Source organism: Coregonus lavaretus, assembly GCF_964263955.1.
Source record: "Coregonus lavaretus genome assembly, chromosome: 32".
Classification (NCBI taxonomy): Eukaryota; Metazoa; Chordata; class Actinopteri; order Salmoniformes; family Salmonidae; genus Coregonus; species Coregonus lavaretus.
This window is the reverse complement of record NC_140019.1, coordinates 12,766,272-12,787,045: the sequence shown is the minus strand read 5'-3', so window position 1 is coordinate 12,787,045 and position 20,774 is coordinate 12,766,272. Positions and strand designations below refer to the sequence as shown.

The following is a 20,774-nucleotide window of genomic DNA, read 5'->3' as shown; positions in this document are numbered from 1 at the left end:
ACCGCCACCAACTGAACTATGGTATAGATTCATTACACTTCGTGATACAAAATGGGAAAGGGGAACCGTGAAAAAGTACAACATTAAAATATACATATACTTGAATTACCCTACCAACGAACCCTATACTCATTATAACCCATCACCTTATTCCACTACTTTAACCCTATCTGATCCTACCACAGGCCAACACATGAGAGGACAGGACACAACCACTCTACATACGCTGTAACTCTTCTGAAGTCAAATCTCGTACCCCAAGTACTTCTCTGCAGCTGCCACCACAACATCTATTTTCTGTGATTTACTTTCCATTTCTGCGGTGCAGTTGATAACCATTGCTATGAACGCTAAGAAGCCAACCTTACTGAAGTACAGTACATATCACTCATTGGCCTATCCCTCTGAGCTGGCACAGATCTACTATTCACAGGGATTCTCTCAGAATACCTCACCCTTGACCCATCCTCCTCTACTTTCTTCACTGCCTCAGTATACGACACCTTCTGCACTACTCTGACTCTAGCCACCTCAACCTGCATCTCTTTCACCGGACAGTTCCGATCCTCAGAAACATGTGCACCCCTACAGTTGACACACACAACTTTATCCACCAAAACTACACAATCCTCTATCCCATGCGATCCTGCACACTTTCCACATCTTGGAATCTCCCTCGTACACACTTCTGCGACATGAACATAAACATTGCACCTGAAATAGCGCAGTGGATTCGCCACAAACGCTCTAACAAGATAACTGATATATCCTAACATGACCTTGTCAGGTAAAGACTCTGACTCAAAGCTCAGAAGGACTGATAGTGACTCCTCTGTTTCCCTACGCTCACTGCTTGGTCTGCGTCGCACCAAATGGCGGGCGTCACAAACACCAGGAATCTTCAACTTCAATTGCTCCACCTCCACACTTAACGCTGCCACAGAAATCACTCCTTTCAATGGTGCCCTGTCCTAAGAGCAAAGCAAGAAACAGATCTTGACCCAAGTTGCGTGACACGGAGCACCCGCTCCCTCTGGTCAGAAGAAACACAAACAAGTATCACAAGTCCACTACAGGTTACCGTCACTGATTCAACTGCACCCAACTCCTTTCCCACCCACCCTGAAACCACAAATGGATCCGCCAAAAGGCAAGGATCCACTTTCTCCAAAAATGTCACTCCTACTGGACCAAACGTATCTTTATCATAACCATGTCCATCAATGCAAGGCTCGGGCTCTGAGTTCCTCACAACACGTTCTACCCCTTCCATTTCACCTCCAGAACTCGAACTGGCGACCGGCTCACTCTGTTTGAACTTGACACCAATCTTCCTCGACATACCCTCTCCTTTGTTATTGCTAGCTTCAACAGATTCAAACCCATCCTCTGCCTCCCTCAGTCTTTTCAACTTCCTCTCTCTTTCGCTTCAATCCTCCTCCCTTAACCAATAACCCGTCTCCTTCTGAAAATATTAAACTTTTCCAAGCCAGAATCTATTTTTTGCCTCCTCCAGAGAAGGAGCCCTATACTCCCTCCACTTCAAACTCGAGCCATCGCCAGTTTGCCTTCCTTCCTACATGCATAAATTGATGATGTGTAGGTAATGATTTATAACATCATTGTGTGTAGTAGGCTCATTCACCTGAAGGATCCAAGTTCAGGTAGGCTACTCTAAATTTGCAATAAACTGAATGCAAATCCAAGCGTTCATTCTTCTTTTTACACACTTTATGATTGGAATGTTTTGTAAATAACTGCTGATTTGAATTGAATAAAAAGATACACAATGAACACATAGCTTGGAGATCTCGCTTGTACATTTCTTTATTTAGCTCATTTTGTTTTACAGAAGCATTGTGAATGTTAACGATCAACTGAACAACTGCCCATCTGACTGAAACGTTCCCATTATCTACTCATCATTACTGAAGATAGCATCACTTATATATTAATCAAATGGATTTATATTACAAGAAGAATCCAGTGGTAATGGTAATGGTAATACTCATACAAATACTTATCTAACATAGTAATTCAACAGAATACTGTTAAAAATCCCAGAGCAAAATAGATTCACAGATAAACATAAGCCTTTGTTGTCATTGGATGTAAAGAGAGACATAACTTTATTAAGAGACAAATATCAAGTCCTTTATTGGATATGTCATTTGACAAAGCATTTGACAAAGCAGCTGGACTATTGATTGTGTTCCAGAGACATATAGACAGCACTAGGCTAGCAACCATAGACATATTATGTACAGTGGTTTGTGAAAGTATTCACCCCCCTTGGCATTTTTCCTATTTTGTTGCCTTACAACCTATAATTAAAATTGATTTTCACAACATGCCTACCACTTTGAAGATGCAAAATATGTTTTATTGTAAAACAAACAAGAAATAAGACAAAAAAACAGAACACTTGAGCATGCATAACTATTCACGCCCCAAAGTCAATACTTTGTAGAGACACCTTTTGCAGCAATTACAGCTGCAAGTCTCTTGGGGTATGTCTCTATTAGCTTGGCACATCTAGCCACTGGGATTTTTGCCCATTCTTCAAGGCAAAACTGCTCCAGCTCCTTCAAGTTGGATGGGTTCCACTGGTGTACAGCAATCTTTAAGTCATACCACAGATTCTCAATTGGATTGAGGTCTGGGCTTTGACTAGGCCATTCCAAGACATTTAAATGTTTCCCCTTAAACCACTCAAGTGTTGCTTTAGCAGTATGCTTAGGGTCATTGTCCTGCTGGAAGGTGAACCTCCGTCCCAGTCTCAAATCTCTGGAAGACTGAAACAGGTTTCCCTCAAGAATTTCCCTGTATTTAGCGCCATCCATCATTCCTTCAATTCTGACCAGTTTCCCAGTCCCTGCCGATGAAAAACATCCCCACAGCATGATGCCACCACCATGCTTCACTGTGGGGATGGTGTTCTCGGGGTGATGAGAGGTGTTGGGTTTGCGCCAAATATAGCGTTTTCCTTGATGGCCAAAAAGCTCAATTTTAGTCTCATCTGACCAGAGTACCTTCTTCCATATGTTTGGGGAGTCTCCCACATGCCTTTTGGCGAACACCAAACGTGTTTGCTTATTTTTTTCATTAAGCAATGGCTTTTTTCTGGCCACTCTTCCGTAAAGCCCAGCTCTGTGGATTGTATGGCTTAAAGGGGTCCTATGGACAGATACTCCAAACTCCGCTGTGGAGCTTTGCAGCTCCTTCAAGGTTATCTTTGGTCTCTTTGTTGCCTCTCTGATTAATGCCCTCCTTGCCTGGTCCGTGAGTTTTGGTGGGCGGCCCTCTCTTGGCAGGTTTGTTGTTGTGCATATTTTCTTTCCATTTTTTAATAATGGATTTAATGGTGCTCCGTGGGATGTTCAAAGTTTCAGATATGTTTTTATAACCCAACCCTAATCTGTACTTCTTTTTACTTTTATTTTGTATAATTTTTTTAAACAAGTTATTTTTTTCATTTCACTTCACCAATTTGGACTATTTTGTGTATGTCCATTACATGAAATCCAAATAAAAATCCATTTAAATTACAGGTTGTAATGCAACAAAATAGGAAAAACGCCAAGGGGGATGAATACTTTTGCAAGGCACTGTATGTACATAATTGCTAGCAAAATGGCTTCCTAAAGGTCTCTCCTCCATATGAGTCCTTGAACAACAGTGTTGGGTCCAACAAAGTGATTAATCAATTTGAGATGAGCGAAAGACTTGTCATTTGACCGTTCCGTTTTTCTTTGGGGAAAAGGGGTACATTTTCATGCATAGGAATAGTTACAAGAAAATCGAGTCAACAGGAAAAAGCTTGAACGAAACTAATCTGAATTCACAAAAAATATTCTTATTTTACTAATAACAATGGAAATATGTGATACTTATATTTATATAAATGTGAGTCAATGTTCAACAACAATATATATTTGAACAGTGTTGATAGGATATTAGTTTGTTTTAAACCATTTAATATGAACCATGCTTAATTGTTGTAAAATAACAATTGAATTCAAGGGATATCATTAGCTTCCCACCTAAAATGTAAAAAATTGAAAAGTACCAATCTTCAATAGCGGAAAACAACAGCATTCTCAAAGCCAACAAAGTCAATCAAATTAGTATTTGTGTCAAAAACAAACATAAAAAACATTGAACTTTTGGCATCTTATGGTTTGATAGATGCAACATAAGAATGGGGGGGAAACAAGGAAAAGGACAGAGGTCAAAGGTCATATACAGTATATTTTTCAAAAGAGCTGAGCTCATTACTGTTGCCACAAGTATGATTGTCCACTGTCAAGGTTGGGATACAGGACAAGCGGATTTCAGTTTTAGGATGAGTGCAGGGGAGCGGATGAAACCAATAACCAGTCAACCAAAAGAGTGGGGGAAGGGATAGGTGGGTGACTGGGTGGGTATATCACTCATTGTGGCGACTGTGTTTCTTTTTAATCAGAATTGCTACAATCCAAAGAAACGCACAAGGTTCCATTTTGCTGTCGCTCTGCCCAGACCAGAGTTGCTGTCGCTCTGCCCAGACCAGACGATCAGGCTGGATTAGGACTTTTTGACTTTGTTCTTTTCCTGGACATTTATGTGTTCTTCCCTGCTCTCCTCCCTCTCGGGCCGGTCCTCACTCTGCCGGGCAATGAGCAGTCGGCAGGTGAGCAGAATGCCAAAAACCAGAGCATGAGCGTATCGTTTCAGGGGGTCTCCTACTAGCTGGTGGAAGAAGAGGACCGCCAGCATGACCAGCAAGAGCAGGAAGTTAGCCACATCCTTGGGTCTCCCTGGCACCAACGTCAGAACCACACCACAGCCCACCTCCAGTGAGCCAATGATCTTACGGAGCAGCACCGAACTGATGCCCATCTTCTTTAGACCTGGCAAGGCCTTTGCGTAGCTTTTGTATGCCCTTTTCTAAAAAAACATGAGAGAGAACATTTCAGCATTAATTTGCATTGATATCAAAGAGAGAACTTATTCATTATTAGTGGTATACTACAGGCTACAGTATATAATTTCTCAGATTTGTAGAACCTTTAAGGAAGTTTCAATTCTACATCAAAAGTTGGAGTGAGACGATACATTTGGAGCCAATAGCGCCATGTCTAGGCCTACCAGTTTATCTACAATCATGACACTGACCAGTGGCGACCCGTCATTCAGGGTAGGTGAGGCAGAGCTGTTTAACTAACAAATATATGTTTTGCATGTTATTTTGGCATCTTTGAATTAATAAAGCCGCATACAAACATGGTCTCTTTTTTTATTTCTTGAGTAAGGCAGCTCCAAAATGTAGGTGTTTCAGCCTAGCTCAGTGCTTTCTGTGGTGGTGGGGCAGCCAGCGGAAACTACAGAGCGTAGGGGTTGGTAATGTTCTCTAGTTGCGCCGTGATTGGCTCAGTGTTCTGTCACTCATGTGGACACTAGTCCCCGCAAAGTCTATGGGTAGAGCTAGAAAATTCAAGCCCCTTGGGTGCTGCCATAGAGTTACATTAGAAGTGCCCATCCAAGAAGGCTCAAGGTCATTGGCCACAGATAAAATGACATCAAATCACGTTATATCTACCATAGCTTTGATTGGACTGATCATGTCAACATCATACTTTAAAAATCTTAGCTAGCAAGCTAGCAGTCATCATCATGAATCAAGTCGGCAATCTACTGGCAAATCCTTTTCAATCCTTGTCATATGAAGAGAAATTATGAAAATAAATTATAGATTAAACTCATCGGCCATTGGACATTAACATTACACAATAAGTTTGAAATCGCAAATTCAACAATGAGTGGTTTGGAAGGAATCAGTGGCTAACTGCAAGCGTTGCAAAGCAATCACTAGCCTGCTATTCAGTGGAGTGGGTGTGTGGTCCAAGTCTGGGTTTAAGGGTCTCTTTTCCAAGTTTAAAAGGATAAATATTCAACACCATGGGCCATAAAAGGTTGGATAAATTGGCCATGTTGTCAATCCAGCATGACTTCTGCCGTGTTCAAAACAACTGGAAACTCGGAACTGGGAAATCTCAGACTTCAGTGAGCTCCGACTGGGAAAATACATTTTGAACGGTCATCCAACTCGGAATTCCAAGTCGGGAACTCAGGCCTCTTTCTAGAGCGCCGACCTGAAGATCACTGACGTCATGATTCAACCTTGTTTTTTCAGAGTTTCCAGTTGTCTTGAAAGCACCATAAATCCAGAGAATGGCAGACTTTGATGACAAAGTTTGATGACAAAATTTGCCCACGAAGGACCGCTGCTCCACCTTCCTGTTCAAGGTTCAAGTGAGTGCAGCATACAAACATTTATTGTATGCTGCTGCATAAATGATGCAATATGCCAGGGAGATATGTATACTGTAGCTAAGAAAGTAATACTAAATGTATGTTGTGTAGTAAGCTGTTAGTAGCCCATGTGCCTCACCCTAATCATTTGGTTCCTTTGCCCCTCATAATTTAGCCTACTGTTCTGTCTTGGTGGTGCACATGTAGCCTATAGCCTGTTTTAGAGAAATGTAATCATTGAATATTGTAAGAGCTTTCATTGTCTGCTTATATGCCCCCTTTATTTATTTGTCCTACGGTTCTGACTTGGTGTCCAGGGAGAATACTGTAAGAACGGCCCATGTTCTGAATTCTGTCGCTGTACATTTCAAAAGTGCTGAACAAATAGTTATATTGACTACGTCCGTCCTAGCTCACTCATTAATGTCTTAATCGAAATTACGGATTGCCTCTTATCCGCTCGTGGTCCACTTATGCCATAGTTTGTACATCTCAATTGTCAGTAGAAACCACATTTGTTTAAGCAAGTCAACCATGTTTTTTTTAAAGGCAGTAAATGAGGCTGAATTAACTGTTTCGCTGCAGGACAAGGCTCCGCTGATAAGGAATAAAAATTACATTAGAACATACATGAATGACGAGCAGAGCACAGATGAGCATTAACGTCACTGGTAAGGAGAGGCTCAACATCAGCCCCACACTCGCAGGTCCACCCCTAGCTGATTAAACTCAACTCCACGATTTGCAATGGAGATGAGTGGGGGCTAGGGTGGGCGGACTGGAGCTCCGACATCACATAAAAGGCAGTTTTTAACAAAAATCTACTGATTTCAGCACTCAAAGAATAGCTTGCAATTTCACAGAAAAATGTATTGATGTCGGAGCTCCAGACCGCCCACACTAGTCGCTGCTCAACTCCATCATAAAGAGTTTAATCGACTAGTCCGCTAGTGCACACCAGAATTTGTTCGCATGCGCTGCCATTGCCTAGGCTAAAATGTACCTTCAAATACCGTTTTAAGGCATATTAGGCTAATAATAACAAATAATTTGCCATAAAACACTACTGAACAAATGTGTGGGCTACTGTTAGCCTATATCAATTTTCTCTTATTTCAAACAAACAGGCCTATTTACTTTGGCCTGTAGCCAATGCATTCGATTTCTATTATGTGGGCTTATCTGAAATGCCTAGAGGTAATATTTTATTTTCTGTCACAAAAGTCATGTTTTTCTATCGTCAGACTTCAATAAATAATTTAGCCTATTATAGGCTATATAAAAATGCAGCAGGTACCATCATGTTCTTGCTTGCTTAAATACATTCCCACGATTGAAACAAAACCTACAATCAAATCGTATGTATCAGTTAGATATTATTGGCTATTTTATTTAATGATCCGAATGGGGGTCAGCCGCGCACAGCACATTAGAGCCTGAGTGCGTCCATAGCCAGAACAATGGCTTTCGCTTCCAGCTGCAGATGCGGTTTGTCGCTAAAGGTTTACTTACCATCTCACTGTAAGCATCTTTGCTCAATCTTGGTGTGAGCTTTATGGTGCCCATGAAGACGAAAAAAATGCCAAGAGCGAACGAGAGGGCCACAATTGTTATCGTCCTCGGTGAAGCCATCTTCGGTGTTGTGTGTCCCAGTACCGCCACCAAACTGTGTCTCGGCGCGGCGGCTATTTAATGTAGGCCTATTCACTGAAACAACTGGCTGTATTCTCTCCTGTAAAGATGCTGAGGGGGGTGGGCTTCTAGAAGCGCGACAAAAAATGGCGAAAGGAAATTTGTATACAGGGTCCAGGGTGCAAATGCCCAATTATATAATAATAATAATAATATGCCATTTAGCAGACGCTTTTATCCAAAGCGACTTACAGTCATTTATGGGGCCCATACCAAACACTATTATCATCTTATATGTAATATCATTACAAAAATATAGGCGAATATTTTACGAATGGATATTATTTGAACATAGTCCAACAATAATTTTTTTTTTATCAGAGTTTCTTTTCCAGCATAAATAAATAATAGCTAATAGCCGAATTAAATAGGAAACATGGTTACATATGGCTGACCATTAGTTTGGCGCTTGACATATTGTTTGAACTGCAGGGGGCAATCTGGGTGAAGCAACATAGCATTATCATCTTCAAGGTGAAGCACAGTTAGAACACTTCAAGGCATATGGTAAATTGTAAAGGAAGCACGTGATTGTTTATTGTACAGTTCAGTTTTGTATTTGTTCTTTCTTCAAATTGACCTGGTGGTGGTGTTCTCTTAAAATTCTATTTTCCTTTCACTGACCATTTTATGTTGTTGAAAAATTGGTTCTGTGAGTCATGTAAAAAGCAAACAAACATTACAAAAGCATGTCTCCCTTTCCATCGAAATTACAATATAAACAGATAAATTCTATTCATATTTAGGAGTTGGGATTCAAATATTTTGGCAGAGTAAGTGCATTGATCATGTTTATAAACAATTGTTTACTTTTACTGCAGATAATTAAATAACCACTAATAAATAAATATTGTCAATCTTTCATATAACATATTTTGGTAAGATAAAATAAAAACACATTTCTCTGGGGGTGCATTGGCTTTGCAGTTCCTACACAGTGGCAGCTAAGAAAAACGTCCATCAAGTTTTTCGAAATTGTCCTTCAAATGCCGTTGAAAACTCCAGTTGTAATCCGTAAATTTGAAATGTGTGGTAATAGAATGGAAAAGGAGGTTGTGGAGGGGTTGCAGGCAGGGCAGGTCTCCCTCTGTCAATCAGTCTGTCAGTCCGGTAGCTGTCTGGGTGGGTGGGTGGCAGGGAAGAGGCTGAGGGTGAGTCACTAAGGTGTCTCAACGTGTTCATAAATCACTGGAGTGCTGCCCTTGCCAGGATAGCAGACTGCGTTGTCACACACTGGACCCAGGACTCTCTCTCTCTCTCTCCCCCTCTCAGCCCTCTCCTCTCACTGGCCCTGATCCTGCCGCTCTTTCAGAGCCAAAATGGCTTTTCGGTAAAGATCTATCAAGAAACAGGGAAATCACATATCTTGTTTAAAATGGGCTTTGAGCCTCAGACCGTCTCATTTTGCCGTTGCATTTCAGTGCGAGTTATGAAGGAGAGACTGGGGGCTCACCAAAGGTCGCGGAGAGGTCAACTGTCTGGGAGTATGCTCCTGGCACCTCCTCAGAGTTTATCCTGTTCTTTTTCACTTTCACCACTTTTTTCTTCTTCTTCTTGTCCCCTTTATCAACAGATGAGGAAATGTGAATGTTATCAACTCAGATACACATTTCAATATTCAAAAGTACTAATAACATGTTGTAACCTGTTAATAAATCATAAAGCATACGCCAAGACATTGGAGACAGAGTGTTGTATTGTTTGAGGAGCATAGCTACCTTTATTTGATTTGTCTTTGTCTTCATTGTCAACTGATTCTGGGAGATCTTGGGTCTCTTCCTTCACTTTGGCTTTACGTTTCAGCTTCCTTCGTTTCGGAGGTATTAGGGGACTGTTGGACTTCTCTTTCTGCACACTGTGTTCCGGGTCCGCCTCTGTGCTACCTTCCTCCCCCTCCTCCTCCTCCGCATTCTCTCTTCCTTCACTTTTCTCTTCTGTGTCCTTAATCTTCACCTGTTTTTTCTTCTTTTTATTTAGCCTCTTTTTCAGAGTGCTCTCCTACAATACATAAGGCTTTTCAGTTCACATATTCCAGCAATGAAAATGAATGTACATCTCCAGATGTACTAAAACTAGTAGACTGCTTTACTACAAATAATCAATTGGAATCTTATCAAGAGCAAATGGATCTACAACTAACGATTATCAGTGGATTTGTAAATGTCAATTTCTTTACCTTTTTCAAGATGTTTCGAATGGGTTGTAGTGAGGGAGTTTTGGGTCTTTGGTCCTTTTCTTGAGGGCGTTGTACTTTACGAAGGTCATTTTTGCTGGCACGGATTCTACACAGAGACATTTCACATGAGAAACGGTCCATGCCATGATGCTTTAGCTAACATAGTTAGGCCATGTCTTTGAAATAGTTCATGGATACATATTCTGTGAATGCAATATCAACACATTGGCCAAGACAGATTATATTCTGGGAGTCTAACTGAAGGCACATCCCACTGGGCACACCATGTCATTTCAACGTGGAAATGTGGGTAATAATTGGTTGAGAAGTTGATCAATGAGAGTTCAACCTTCATTCACCGACTAAAATAGACATCCAGAAGTTTGTTGAATTCCCAATGTATGCCTTCAACCATCTAAAAGCACATTCTCATTTTTGGTTTAGTTGTCATCTAAATGTATTATCACTGTGCTTTCAACCATTTGAAAGCACAACAAAGTTCAAATGGGAATACAATGTCAGACATTTTGTATTTATACAACAACTTAATGGGTTATCACTGTGCTTGATCTAATAGCAGAACCAAATGACCTGGATTGCAGTTGAGATTACATTAAAAGTACATAGTGCAAGTGATCAATGCTGTTCAAGATTCTGCGCAGATTTTTACAGCAATTGTGAAGATCTCCACAGACCTGCTACCTTTGCATGCTATCTTGAACATGCACGCTTTCTATGATTACATAAGAAGACATTTATAGTTACAGTAACCTCAAAATGTGGCCATGGATGTGTTACTCATTTTAAGGTTGAATAAATACTGTTACATTAGTTTCTAAGTGTCATGAGCCTCTCACTCCACCGGGTTACCACCTTAATTTTCTTCCACTCTGCTCACCACTCTCTCTACTCAGCCTAACTAGCTCCACCTGTCCCTGCTCTGCTCTGCTCTAATTACTCTGCCAGCTGCGCTGCATTACCCACTACCTCTCCCAGTATTTAAGGCCCTGTCTTTCAGCTCTCCGGTGTCAGATCGTCTGCAAAGCTCACACCCGGAACCTGTTTGCTCGCGCTTCTGGCTCACCCTGGTTTTGTGACCCCGGACCTGCCTGTATTTTTGGATACTCTTCTGCCCCAGGAGATCCAGACCTGCTTCTGCCTTAACGACTCCTGACTACTCTTCAATCCCGGTAACTCTGACCAGCCTTCTGCCTTGCTACTACGTATTTTGGATTTCCCTTGAACTGTACTGCTGCCTTGTTTCATTCCGCCCTGTTGTGTCTGTGTCTCCCCCCCCCAGGACTTCTGGACCACCCACCACCGGCTTCATAGGACGCATCGCTGCCACTGGGGGGGGCACAGACCCAGCACATTGGACGGGATCCCTGTTACCCCTGGAGCCTTCATTCACTCCCTACTTCCCTTTTCCCTTAAGTTTTAATAAACTTTCTGGTGTGACGCAATTGTGGTCCTCTGGTCGTCTGTCTGAACCGTGACACTAAGATAGCCAATACTTTAGGCTATTTACTGTATTACAAAAATATTATAGAATTATGTTTGGTTGACAACACAACCAAATATCAACATTTAAAGAATATGCCTGGATAGTTTCATCTGAGCCACTGACTTAATCCTATTCTTTAACTTTTATTTTTGGTTTATTTGGAGATGTGAATTCAACATATCATTTGTTAACTTGTCTGGAACTCTACCAATCCTCCATCGTTAACAAAATGGAAAGGTCAAATGCTTTATTATCTAAATGTTGAAAGTGTGTGGGCGACAGAGAGAAAGAAAATGGTGCAGTCTGAGGCCATGTGGCGGAGAGTGATACGGGCACTGGAGATGGGGGTGTGAGCAGGTGGGTCTGGGCAGGGGTGATGTTGTGGATGTTTGTGTGAGTCTGTATGTTATCGTTTGTATGTGTATGTTTTGTATTGTAAAACAAAAGATCATGAATAAAATCTTTGCGCTATTGTTTAATAATAAATTCAACAATAGCTGTTGATGACATTGCAAATGCTATATAGGCCTAAATAGTATCATTGAAGATATATGAGTGATAAAGTGTTGACATGTTTCATTTGCTCTGTTAAACCTACCCTTTGGAATGACTTCAATAGCAACAGTGAATATATTTAGTTATTAAGAGATCTCTCAATAATCATTCTCACGAGATCTGTCATTGTTTCAAAGGTACAAATTCAACATATTATATACAAGGTGTGTCTATCTGAAACTTCACCCTCAAAACAACAGTTTCCGTTGATGACTTTTAAAAAATCCAATGTATTTTCCACGTAGATTCCACGTCACAATGCATTGACAAATGACGTTGAAACAATGTTGATTCAACCAATTTGTGCCCATTGGGATAGTTATGGTCTCTCTTACCTTTCCTCTTTGGGCTTGCTGCGGCTCCTCTCTATATTCCCACTCCTGTCCCTCCCATCTGGTGCTAGAGGTCTCCTGTCCCTGATGTCCCTGATTATGCGAGAACAGAGTTCTGGGTAATCCAGATTGACAGCACGCAGAAGCCAGCGAAGACCCCTCAGCGTCTTCCTGTCTGTCCACCTACGCAGGTCCATTAAGGCTGAGCAAGGCTCCTAGAGTGAAAAAGCACAACATAATCAAATCTATGTAGCCTACATGGATTTCTGTCTGTCTATGTATCTATCTGTCTCTTGTACATAATAAACATAATCTGTCTTTCTGTCTGTCTGTTTGTTTGTTTGTTTGTCTGTCTGTCTGGCTGTCTGGCTGTCTAGTTGTGTGGAGAGTGATGTGTATGAGAACTAGACTCACAATGTGGCACAGAGAGCGGCTCTGGTTCACCAGTCTCTCCAGAGACAGGAGCTCAATTATCTCACTTCCCAGCAGGGCGTTCATCTTGTCCTGCTTGTTGGCCAGCCTAAAACACAACAACAAAGCACAAAGTTTCTTCAGTGGATTCAAAAAAGGAAAACACTACACTGAAAGCACTAATCAATTTTGCTACTGTCCTTCCTTGCCCACTGTAAATGGCAACACTAAGGTTTTAAATGGGTATAGGTAGTATAGATCATCTGCCACTTTGTCCTGTACACCTCATAGAACCTTGTATAAAATAGTTATAAACTATAAATAGAACAAATAGAACTTTACTTTTTTACTTTTTTTATTGATCAAGTATTATATTCACATTAATTCAAACTTGATATAAGGAGTAGTCCTTACACCAGTAGTGGTTTTCCCGCCACTCTAGGCTGCTTCAGCAGGTCCGTCAGAAGCTCCTTGACCTCTTTAATCCTCTGCCGGTCACTGGAGTCCACCACAAAGATGAACCCATGGACCTCCCCATAGAGATCCCTCCAGGACCCCCGCACCTCCGAGGCCCCACCGATGTCCAGCAGGGTGACCAGGAAGTTTTCCACTCTCAGCTCTGTGCGGACACACCCATGTGTTGGACCCACGTCCACTGGGGGCACTGCAGACGGCGAGGATAGTTATAAGATGACTTCAGTCAGCCATACGCAGATTTCTGTGTTACGTCTGCTGCATGGTTACTGTTAATTGCTTTGTATTGACGTCACTGTTACATTACCTCTTAACATCCCCCTGACAGTGGATGTTTTTCCTGCTTTGTCAAGACCGACCACCAGTACATTGACTTTCCTGTGTGAAAATACAAGATATGGGGCTGGAATTAGCATATGGAGCAATTTAAGTCACAGTATTTGTAATCGCAAGTGACTGGGGGACTGAGTTAATCCATTTGAGAGAAAGTCGTTCTTACCTGATGGGTTGCTGGAGCTTGGAGATCCAGCTGCAGCAGTTGGTTATCAAGTTGAACATGTTCAGTTGTGGTGAAACAGAGCAAGGTGAGCACTGCGGCCACCATCTTCTCCTCAGTTCCCACCTGAAAGAAGAGCTCATTATGACACAGGGCCGACGTGCAAACCATAGACTTATATAAGTCAGCTGAGGTAACAGAGGCTACTGTCAGGTGATCAGGGTCAGGGCCAATAAAGTCCAGAAGACTCCAGAGCCATGTAGATCTTAATGTAAAAGTTGATCATTTCTTTACTGTTTGAAATCTGTTTGACAAAGGTTAGTATTATTTGTGTGATTACATAAACTGCACTCTTAGAAAAAAATATGCTGTCTAGAACGTAAAATGGTTATTCGGCTGTTCCCATAGGATAACCCTTTGAAGAACCCTTTTTGGTTCCAGGTAGAAGCATTTTAGTTCCAGGTAGAACACTTTTGGGTTCCATGTAGTACCCTTTCCACAGAGGGTTCTACATGGAACCCAAAGGGGTTCTTCATGGAACCAAAAAGGGTTCTCCCTGGGGGGGAAAAGGGTTATTCTGTGGGGACAGCCGAAGAACCCTTTTGGAACCCTTTTTTTCTAAGAGTGTGGGTTATAGTACCTGGTTCAACTAAGTAACATTGTTTGTACCCATAGTGCATTCCTATCCCTTTCGGGATACACTATTCATTGGGTCTGTGCATTACCTGCTTACTGTATATCCCTTTTGCTATCCCCATAAACTATCCATAAACTAGTCCATCGGTTTCCACAATGGGGTTTGTTTTATTGTTTTAAAATGCACAGCATAACTGCATATTCTCATCTACATGTTATGGAACTATGTGGCTGACCTGGCTGGCACAGTCTGATTGTCTGATCACATTCAGACACGGTAGCCTACCAGCTGTCTGACACATCTTTGGACCTGTGTAGTCTGCCACAGTCTGGTTCTACACAAACAGCAGGTGTGTGAGTGTCTGTCTGTCTGAGGTGTGCTAAATAAATCCAGCAGGTCTCAGCTCTCTGCCCTCTGCATCTGCTCAATCTCCATAAGCTGCATAAACCCAGACTAGTCAGTAGAGCATGAGCTAGCAACAAGACTTCAACCTACAGCAGGGTTCCCCAACTGGCGGCACGCAGGCCGAATTTGAAAATAATATATATATATACACTACCAGTCAAAAGTTTGGACACACCTACTCATTCAAGGGTTTTTCTTTATTTTTACATTTTTTTACATTGTAGAATAATAGTGAAGACATCAAAACTATGGAATTTATTAAAAATAAAGAAAAACCTTTGAATGAGTAGGTGTGTCCAAACTTTTGATTGGTACTGTATATATATATATATATATATATATATATATATATATATATATATATATATATGTATTTTTATTTATTTTTGTAATTATTTTATTTATTTTGAATGTTCGTTGTTGGACATAATAGACTAAAAACACAAGGAAATCAGCTCCAATTGATTTTATTTTTGGAAATCTGTTCCCAAGTATTCCCATGCATAATAGAGAGATGTGATTGTATACAAGGTTTGAATTTACTATTTTTTTGTCAAATATTATATCTGTGGTCAATCTGAAGTCTGCTAATGATTTGTAATTATGGGTGTGTTCATAAATTCACTCTGGAGTGCACTCAGAGGGCACTCAGGGCGTTCGTAGATTGAATGCGCTGTCAGATTGTCCGTTCGTAAATTCAGAGCGTTTCACTCTCGGAGCGTTCAGAGCCACAGTAGGGTTGATCCAAGCGTTCTGTCACAACGGCAGTCAAGCACCCAAGCTAACTGGCTAAAGTTGGCTAGCTTGCAAACTACTTACAGACACAAATGAGAGAACACCACATTCTGACCATTTTACTCGCCCTAGCAGATCTGGTTAGGCTGCTTTCATGATATCTAGAGCGTTGTGGTGACTGCAACTGTGCTGCTGGCAACAAATGAAATAGTTTTTTTTTTTGCCGACGTTTACTGACACCGGTCATATTCAACAGGTGTTGCACATTCGTTAATTCATCAGTTATTCTGCGTTCTGGCACAGTCAGACAGAGTGCTCTGAAATCGGAGTAGATTGCCAGAGTGAATATATGTTCCAGCCCCTCCACCATCCGCTCAAGAAAAAAATCGGTCAGCGGCTGAATCTAGTTGATGATCCCTGACCTACAGTATATATTTTCAATATTCATATTTCTTATTGTTACGGTTTCAGGTGTCAGGTGAATTACTTATAAAATAAAATAGATATTTTTTGTCTCTATACAAATTCCAATGTAGCAAAAAAGGCTATTTAAGTTCAGACATTTAGACCATAAAAGTGCAAATTAAGCACTTTGTCAGATTAAAGTAAAAATAAAACACTGACTGCAATAAGACACGTCACTGACTGCAATGATAAATATTGATATGGTTGAATCTGAAGACAACAGAGTGTGGTTTATCAGTTAACCGTGATAACCATGTGTACAACCGTTTAATGTAAACAATGTGCAACAGCCTAAATGCATTGCCCATCATAGAAATTATGCAAAACTGTATTAGTCCATGACAAAATATCCAATCACACAGCATTGTACACTGAAAAAGTCGTGTTTTCGCTCTTGATAAGAGCGTCTGCTAAATGACGTAAATGTAAATGTAATAAGAAATTCCATTCATATTACTTGTTTAATCCCACAAGTAGAACATTTTCAACACTGTTCTCAGGGGAAAGTCTATGACAATAGAAGCCACATGAAATGCTAGATAGAATATAAATAAAATAAAATACTTACAATAGGATGTCAGTGTCCATACGTTTGTTTGAGTGTGTTTTTCTTGTGGCATCTTGTATGTACCAGACAACTAATCAGGGCTCAATTATTCCACTAATCCTGTGGTCACCTCATGTGGGTGGTGCAACCTGGGAAACACAATGTTAACCTGTCCACCAATCATTCTGGTGTTTGTTAGATCTGCCTTCAACCATTGGATAGGGTGCTCTACTTTAAAGGTCCAATGCAGCCGTTTTTATCTGAATATCAAATAATTTCTGGGTAACAATTAAGTACCTTACTGTGATTGTTTTAAATTAAAATAGTTAAAAAGAAACAAAAATAGATTTTTAGCAAAGAGACATTTCTCAAGCAAGAATTTTGCTAGGACTTTCTGGGATTGTTCTGAGTGGGTAGGGGAAAAGTGAGAACTAGCTGTTATTGGCAGAGAGTTTTGGAATGCTCTTCTTTATTGGTCTATTAACAAATGTAGGGCATGGTGATGTCACCAGTCTTTTTTCAAACAGCTCTTACGCTAAAAGGGTATTATGATAATTTTCACACTTTCACAATATTATTCCAACCACATAGTGTGGAAATATATATATAAAACTCAGGAAAATCACGTTTTTGACTGCATTGTGCTTTAACTGGGCCAGATTAGGACACTTGCCCATGGCCAATTTTGACAAAGATGTCTCATTATGTGATTTTTGTGACATCTAGTAGAGATACATGCCCCTCCTTTAAGTGTCTAAAATGGGAAACAAGCATGATGTTAGAGGAACTAATGGGTAGATGTTGTGCATTTGGCAATCACACAGCTCATAATGACATCATACTTTACTGTAGCTTTGTTTGTTTGTTTGCTTGTTTGTTTACAAGGCTGGTGGGCATGTGGTGTGGCCCCACTTTCTGAGTTCACCAGTTAACAATGGAAGAGAGCAATCCAGATTACTGGTACTACCGGAATCACCTCACATTTAATTGAGTTCAATTTGACCTATGATCTCTTGTGACGTCCATAGTGAGTAGATTAGAGAGGTGGTATTTTTACACTGATGGAAATCAAACAGGATAAACATGCAGTATGAGGCAAATGTAACTACGTTTCATTGTTTGTAAGGCTATCATTGCTGCCTTATAACATTGTAACATCTTTACAAGTTGATACATTATTACAATGGCCACTAGATGGCCTCAATTTCTATGGAACCATTCACATGACGGCTGTGATTACGTCACTGTGTGTGGTTTTGCTAAACAAGAGCTGACATAGGGAGGAAAGAATTTGCCCTGCAGTCTGTCTACTCATGACAAAAGATTATAATTCCGAAGTGAACCTTCTTAACGACCCACAACAATACCAACGTATAAAAGAAAATTGTAATTTTATTAAAAGTTAGTCCCAGTACAGTCAGTATGGCAAATACAAGGTAAAATGTGACAGATTTTTTGTACATGCTTCATCTCGTTAAGTCATTACCCCAGTGTCCAATCAGGCATGGGCTTCATCTGCTGACTAGACTCATCCGAGGCTCTGACCACAGCGTCAGCTGGCAATGACACACACACACGTACACACACACAAACACACACACACATACACACACACACACAACAAACACACACATACACAGCAGCAGAAGCAGAAGCAAAGGCTTAGCACAACGTCCTTACGCCCTGCCTCATATACCCATGCCCTCCACGTACCTAACACATCTCTGATAGACCTGACAGCTGAATTTATGTCTGAGGGTTATGTTCCCTCTGAAGTCTCTCTGCTTTAGTTTAGAATGTTCTATTAAATAAGGCTACTGAATGTTACTACTGAATAGTACACAATTGAACATCTACATGCATCTGATGACTGTAGGATTTACTGTTTCAAACTGATTTAATTCGTTTGAATCCGGGCCAAAAATGTGTTCAGCTTTTTGTTCAAAGACGTAATAAGGAGTATGTGTGTACATACTGTGGGGTATACACTACACTAGGGTGGGGGTCCTAAAGGCCTGCTAGGCCTCTAATGACAGGGCCTTAGTCCTACACTGCCGCCTTGCTTTCAGAAAGTAAACAACCACTACAGTTTGCAACCACTGACCCACAGCGCTGTCTCACTACTCACATTAATTAATAATAGGAGGAGGACCTCCAGCAGACTTTGAAAGCCCCATTCACAATGCAGCGCCCACATCACTGCCTGCCTGGGACCCATCTGGTTACACTGGGGGAGTGATTTTCATTTTGGGGTGAGCTATGGGTAACACTGTGCTGCTCTGGAAAAACATGAATGTTTAATCTGGGTTAAGGCTTTCATATGGAAAACAGTGCACTGTGATCATAATATGAATACAAAAATGCAATAGATTTATCATCCAAACTAACGTTATTAAAACAATCTACATAACAGTCTGCATTTGAAGTACTCTGTTGATGAGCACAGCATCTTACTTCAAGCTTAGAGACAATTTGAAATGACTGGCCAGATTGAAGTCAACATTATACTAAAGGAACCACATTCGCACTGAGCAAAAGCCAAAGGTCAAAAGAAGCAGATGGGATCACTCTCATAGGCCCAGCACCAATTCTGATAATCCCTGTTTGCACAGTAGCCTGAGCAAACAAAAAACTATTTCACTAGGTTCCATTAATTCTAAAGGATGTGATTTAGTTCGTAATTTGTTTACTAAAATGTAGTACCAAATGTAAATGTAAACCAAATGCAACACTGTGTCAAGTCATGTCAATACAACCCCTCAATGTTGGGGTATGAGCTAGCCTGGCCTTCCCACTGCACATGTTCACATAGCAGCGTTCAACATAACTCTGGTGCTGTAACAGGGCCAAGTCTGTCCTAGTGGTGGTATGAAAATGTATGCATTCACTAACTGTAAGTCGCTCTGGATAAGAGCGTCTACTACATGACTAAAATGTAAAATGTAAATAGCCTAAAAAGGGAAACAGGACAACTGATTTCTCTGTGCTCCTGCCCTGCACAACACACAGGCACTGAGAGAGAAGGTTGAGAGGTACTGTATATAACTGACTGTAGTATTGTTTCTAAGCTGTTAGGATTTGTAGTAGCCCCACCTGCTTCAATAACCTTCTGAAAGTATTTGGCCAAGATTTCTACTTTTTTCTGTTCTGTGCTTTTGTGATATTCCCTCATTACCATTGGGGCTTTCGTTAGAGTTTTTTAGGATCCAAAACAGAGGGCACTCTTATTGAAAATAGTCAAGTATAAATAGGTTACAAGCATGCACTCTCGATGACATGCACACAGCTGCACGCAGTAGGCGGTCGATAAAGGCCCTAGGACCCAGGGGTGGTGGGAGGTAGCGCCCCCCCTCCAAGACCTATGTGAAGCTGGCCACAATAACGATTAGCCACAATAGTGGAATTTGCGGTTCGCCTTCAAAATAAAAGTTCCACCTTGAAAGTGATGCCATTTGTACTAGATAATGCTAAACAAGGTTGGGATGTTGTTATATAAATTCAACAAAATACAATAATGAGTTAATTTCACACAACAACAAATGTGTTAGACTTCAGAATTGCTTTGTGGGCATACTTATATTTCACTGTACAGCCTTACCTATGGATTGTGTCTCCATGAAATGGTGTATCAGCCTACTCAGTGACACCCACAGAACATAACTGTGAAGGGTTTACCCAAATATGAGTGTCGTAAGACTAGCTGTCGCAATTGGTGTCGGCTAATGGGGATCCCAATTAAATCTATTAGGGGACTTTGTGGTAAATCACCTCCCCAGTCAGCCTATTGTGGGTATTGACATTCATATTTCACTGTACAGCCTTACATATGGATTGTGTATCCATGGAATTGGGTATCAGTCTACTCAACACAACTGTGAAGAGTTGACACAAATATTAGCATCATAGCTCTTATTGCAGGTCTTTGACAAAAGTGTGAACTGAGCCACATTAGTTCACCAGTCAACCTACAATGTGTATTGAACATTCATATTGGAATGTTCAGCTTTACCTATGGATTGTGGATCCATGGAATTGGGGTATCAGTCTACTC

General features: G+C 40.9%; 2 protein-coding genes across 2 annotated transcripts; both read right to left on the bottom strand.

Annotated features, from left to right (window-relative positions):
* Window positions 1–4,566: 4,566 nt before the first annotated feature.
* Window positions 4,567–7,926, bottom strand: LOC311107307 (putative acetylcholine receptor chaperone; the record flags this gene model as incomplete). The annotated part of the gene is made up of 2 exons (XM_084149792.1): window positions 4,567–4,929; window positions 7,807–7,926. The coding sequence occupies 2 exons, from the start codon at window positions 7,924–7,926 to the stop codon at window positions 4,567–4,569; spliced, it is 483 nt and encodes a 160-aa protein (XP_084005918.1).
* Window positions 7,927–9,268: 1,342 nt separating this feature from the next.
* arl13a (ADP-ribosylation factor-like 13A) lies at window positions 9,269–16,764 on the bottom strand (the record flags this gene model as incomplete). Its single annotated transcript, XM_084150612.1, has 10 exons — window positions 9,269–9,324; window positions 9,440–9,547; window positions 9,705–9,984; window positions 10,163–10,268; window positions 12,557–12,768; window positions 12,968–13,073; window positions 13,379–13,628; window positions 13,746–13,816; window positions 13,938–14,060; window positions 16,745–16,764. The coding sequence occupies 10 exons, from the start codon at window positions 16,762–16,764 to the stop codon at window positions 9,269–9,271; spliced, it is 1,332 nt and encodes a 443-aa protein (XP_084006738.1).
* Window positions 16,765–20,774: the final 4,010 nt, after the last annotated feature.